The sequence below is a fragment of the Danaus plexippus genome, chromosome 15 (genome assembly GCF_018135715.1).
Source record: "Danaus plexippus chromosome 15, MEX_DaPlex, whole genome shotgun sequence".
Taxonomy (NCBI): domain Eukaryota; kingdom Metazoa; phylum Arthropoda; class Insecta; order Lepidoptera; family Nymphalidae; genus Danaus; species Danaus plexippus.
Genome location: NC_083547.1, coordinates 5587659 through 5592947, shown reverse-complemented (window position 1 = coordinate 5592947; position 5289 = coordinate 5587659). Strand labels below are relative to the sequence as shown.

The 5289-nt window shown below is 32.2% G+C and overlaps 1 protein-coding gene across 1 annotated transcript; it reads left to right on the top strand.

Moving 5' to 3' along the window:
- The first annotated feature begins 1401 nt into the window (after positions 1-1401).
- On the top strand, positions 1402-3481 carry LOC116766229 (chondroadherin). Its single transcript, XM_032656011.2, has 2 exons — positions 1402-1545; positions 2351-3481. The coding sequence occupies exons 1-2, from the start codon at positions 1402-1404 to the stop codon at positions 3398-3400; spliced, it is 1194 nt and encodes a 397-aa protein (XP_032511902.2). The 3' UTR covers positions 3401-3481.
- Positions 3482-5289: the final 1808 nt, after the last annotated feature.

The window sequence follows — 5289 nt, the reverse complement described above, 5'->3', positions numbered from 1 at the left end:
TAGGTGAGAGCGCTGGGCGGGCGTCGCCTGTCAGCGCCCGCCAATGGCATCGTTTTATATCAGGTTACTTATTTTTGATAAAAACACTGCTAATTGTAATACGAAACTTGTTTAAATTGCCGTATTGCCATTCTGTTGTTTCATAGCACTGTAATTTTATTTTTAGCAGAAATCAATCCAGATTTTTATTTTTTGCATTTGTCATATTGCGCTTTTAAAGAGGTCAACTATAAAATTGTAATAAAATAAAAGAGTACAAAAAATTGTATTTAATATATGAAACATATTTATATATATAAATATATTTATAAAATAATATATTACATTTATTTAAATCTCTATAAATATATAAAATTAATAAAGAGAATAGTTGGTTATAGTTGACAGAGAATTTAATAATTACTTCATTACCGTGAACAGAGGGCACGCCAATATTAATTTCATTAACCTCAATTTTCTAACAAGGCTATTCTCTAAATACTCTTTAATTAGGTAACAGCTGATCAACGGAGACGGATTATGATAAATTGCAAATACAAACTTTGACGCTGTTTACAACTTCGTGGTGGATTTCCTCGCCATTATAATTAGTATTTTTCCTCATATGTTTTTATTCTTACTAAGTTCTAATTGCATAAGTATCCTTTATTATAAACTTAAATAAATAATAATTTCATAACTCTTTAATTACCAATGTAAAGGTTTTAATCGTATAGTACCGTTTTGAACATTTAACTCAGTTCAGCATTCGATAGCAGATTTGAATCTTGCGCGTGTAAATTTTTCAATCTAAATTAGATAATTAAATTTATCTCAACTAATTCTTCGTTACCCTCATTCTATAAAGCTAAAAGTGAATATCGTCGTTATATATTCTTTTAATTACCTGAAACAGTATATGGTAATGGATCGGGTAACAATATAGGCGTTGCGAAATTCATTCTAAAAACGATTCCTCCGTTCTAAAACCATTGCGCATGGCCTGAATAAAAAATGTATTTTAATGTCCTATGGTTAGCGGCCCTTCCGTTTGTTTATATAAATTTAACTGACAGTACAACTGCTTTTGTTACAAATGTCGCATACAAAACAACGTTTCTTGCTTTAAATGCGAACAAATAATAGACCTTAAATATAGCTGGCTTAGTAAATATATATAAGCAATAAAAGAATTGTTTAGTTCTGTAATAATTATGCCAAAAGTTATATTAAAAACCTTTTGGCTAAAGCAAATAGGTAAGATATGCCAATCTTCATCAAAACGAATGCATCCAATAAAATTGATGAAAATCAATCAAATTAATAAAGTAAACATATATTTTGTAAAAAAAAGTAAACTACAAAAATACACGTGTTATAAAAATATTCCAAAATCTTAATAAATGTGTTATTTAAGTAAAAATGAATCATTTTAATCGCAGGGTGGCTCGCTGGGTGGCGGCGACCCTGGCGTGGGCGGCGATATGCGAAGCGAGCAATGTAGCTTTGACTTCGACACTGGTGCCCTCGTGTCCGACACAATGCATCTGTCTATCACAATCACAGGTAAATTCAGTGCTCCCCTACTATTTAATTTCCCTCATATAATTCGAACTTTGAAATTTTGTTATATTGACCTAACTGTCATATTTATTTCTATTTATTTGTACTTCGTTTTTAATTATATGAAAAATAAAAAAATATAAATATAATGTGTTAAACTTTAATGTCTAGTTCTTTGATTTCTTTAATGATTTTTTAATTTTGAAAAAAGTCTAATAGAGAACTTTTTGTTGAGTAACGAATATTAAATTACCTCGAAAGATTATTTCGTACAGGCTCTGATTTATTTTATTCCAAATATATTTTTATACATAGTAATATTTGGCACCGTTTCAATACATTATTCAGCCGGTATATTAATCGCCACAATGTATCATGTTGAAAACATTGAATTCAAAGGATAACGATTATATTATAAATTGTATTGTATAATACGCAAATGAAATTGATATTGGTTATTTGCAAAGATTAAGTTTGGAACCATTCAATCAAAATATGGCAACGCTACAGTACCATGGGGATATTCGGGGTGGGATTAATTTTATTGACAAAACAAACAATGAGAATAACGGAAACGCTTCAATTGCTACGAGGCATTGATCGTTCATTGAGTTCATATACAATTATATATGTGCGATGTTTCGTCCATTTCGAGGGACTGCTATTTTGTGTTTATCTCTGTTACCGACGAACACCTTTCTTTGTTGGTTGTATAAAGAGATTTGATGAAGTTTATTGTAATTTCTGTTATTTAATTTTTATGTCTTACCCTTATGTTAACTTGATAATATTATGAATTTTTTCTCAGGTGGTATGTAACAGCGCTACGTTACGTGGAGTGCCGTCGGCATTGAGTTCTAGCGTCACACAGTTATCACTGTCGCGAACTGATCTTAGAGTTCTGCGCTCTGACGCCTTTGCACATTTACGTCAACTGCGTCGTCTATCACTTGATGCTTGCAATTTAACTCGTATCCGCCCGTTTGCTTTTCGAGGACTGCCACGACTTAACGAACTATACATCCAACATACGCCACTAGCAACGGTTGACGCTTTTGCATTTGCCGCCCTTCAAAATATATCGTCGATCATTTTGACACACAACAGGATAGCGCAAATTGAAGGATATGCGTTTGCTGGGACAAATTTTATCAAACTTATTTCCCTGCGAAATAACCCAATTAAAAAAATTTTAGCTCATGCATTCTCTGGTCTCAATGATGTTACTCAGATTGAGTTACCATCCGGTATAAAATCTATCGAACCGCAAGCGTTCGCGGGATTAGAAGGCATTGGAATATTAGAATTAGCATATATGGATTTACCGGCACTTCTACCTGATACTTTTCATGGACTAACTAGAGTTGGACGTCTGGCTTTGCGAGAGTCCGATTTAGGAGTCATAAAAGTTGGAGCGTTTGATGGACTGCGGCGAGTTGATATTTTGGAGATGTGTAACAACAAAATAGATGGTATTGAAGAATTGTCTCTAATACAGAACAATAGCGTCCGGACTTTTAAATTAAGTGGTAATCACATGCTTGAAACACCGGAGGCTGTGGTTTTAGAAGTGGAAAACATCGTGATTCGCGGAAACCATTTACCTTGCGAGTGCGGACGTGATCCTCTCGTTAATCCATTGGCATTGACACCGGATTTTGCCGAAGAAAATTTATGTATATCCCCTCTAAAAGTTCGTGGTCGCAGTTTGGCGAGTGCTGGAGGTGCGGCGTGCCGTGGAGAAGGCGCTGGTAGTGCACGAGCTCGGGCCGCGGCGGGTGCCTCCCCCTCAGTATATTCCCTCGCACCCCGTCTAGCCTTCTCGCTAGCTGCGCTCGCTTTCCTTGCAAACAGCTAACTTCCCTCGGTGTTCAATTACTCGTATTATATGTGTCTGTAAATATTGTAACATAAGTGAGTGTAAATGCGAAATTTTACATTGAATGGGTCCGTTCATTCAGTATACGTTGGACCATGAATAAAATTTGCCTTCGGAATATATGTGTTTTATTATAAAAGCTTTGAATAATGTATTAGCTACGCATAATAAAGTATTGTACAATATTATGAAGTCTAACAATTTTATTGGATGCTCCAATGAATTATGAATTTTTATAGGCTAATTAAAACAACATAATTGAACAGTTGGGAGTCAGGAAAAAAGAATGTAATCAATTGCTTAATCATAATAGTTCTCATGGGGGTAAATATCTATTTTATCAGTATTTCTAGTCAATTAACAAACGCCATCTGATAACGCTGAGTAATGTCGCATTGTGAGCGTCGTTTGTGGCGTCCGATTCAACTGTATCAGCTATCTTAGTTTCAAGACATGTTACTAATTGTATTTGTATTCCACTTAAATTTACTTTATGGCTTGACAAAGTTTTATTTCAAATAATGTCTTAAAGGACTTGGGTAGGAAATAAATAAATAATTGTAATTGTTGGCAATTACAACAAATATGATTTAGAAATCTATTACCTTTATTTTAAAAATGTTGTTTAATAAAAAAGATATATATATTTGATTTTTTTTATCCTTACACATTTGTTACTCTAAACAAAGGCTTATATGCTTAGTTGAACTTGTTGCTGCCATATAAGGTTTGTTTAAAATATTTTACGAAATTATGGAATGAGTTTCGAAAGATATAATTTCGGATGTATTTGTATAAATCTTTTCTGCGTATGTATATGAATACAAATGTTGCATAAACGGTGAATTAATTGCTAATATGCATATTCCACTAACTAGCTATGGGGATGGTAAAAAAAAGGTGGGGGGCTGTTTTAAAACTAAAGAAATCTGAATGTAAAAAAAGTTTATAGAATGAAAAGTAGCAATCGTCACCTAGCATTAGTTGTAAGAAATAAAAATAAAAAACTGGAATATTCATAATTGCCTAGTTTTCCTTGAAATTATATTATTTTTGCACAATGCTTTGCATTTTCACAGGGTATCCACAATGTTGTTACGATGAAAGCATTTGCATTTGCATATTAAAAGAATAATAAACGCTGCATTGTTTGGACTATTACAGTTTTAGTTGAGATAACTATTTTTATGAGATCTTAATTAATTAGGTTTATAGTCGCGTTTTTTAATTAATCTGGTTTTTTTTCATACAAATCTTATTAAAACTCTTGATTTTTTTTTCATTTTAGTCAATGTCTTATTTTCAGTGTTACTTAATAAAACAATATTTTTATTAAGTTTCAATCATAGCTGAGACATTCTTTGTAAGTGGAGAAATAAATGTGACCCATAAATTCGAGCTAGGGTCTCATTAAAAATCAGAAAAGCTGTACTTTTGACAACAACTAAATATAGTTTTAGAAGTTAGTCAAAGAAGAACTAATTAACTAAATAAATTTGAAAGACGGTAGTAGACGGACACTTTGATATGGTTTATCCATTCAAAAGGAATCTAACACATATTTAAATTGTTTGTTTCCAAATGTACGATTAAATAACTAACTAACCCATCAGAAGCAGACTGGTTCATAGAACTAACTATTTCTATAATAGCTTTAGAAAAATGTACAACTGTCTTTTTATTTCCTTGTTAATCATTTTGCATAGAGTTAGACATAGAATATTTTAAAGTCTTAAAGAGATTTCTTTCTTGAAATATTACTGATTTTAATTGAATATATAATTATAATGAAATATAATTTATTTTTCTCGGCAATTCCATATTTGCTCATTTGAATATTATCATGTTGCATCATTACGCTTTGTAGG

What these genes read in the sequence shown, in the direction of transcription:
- LOC116766229 (XM_032656011.2), top strand. Translation starts at nt 1,402, where the DNA reads ATGAATCATTTTAATCGCAGGGTGGCTCGCTGGGTGGCGGCGACCCTG. An exon ending in TCTGTCTATCACAATCACAG is followed by an intron (nt 1,546 to 2,350) that starts GTAAATTCAGTG and finishes ATTTTTTCTCAG; the next exon opens with GTGGTATGTAACAGCGCTAC.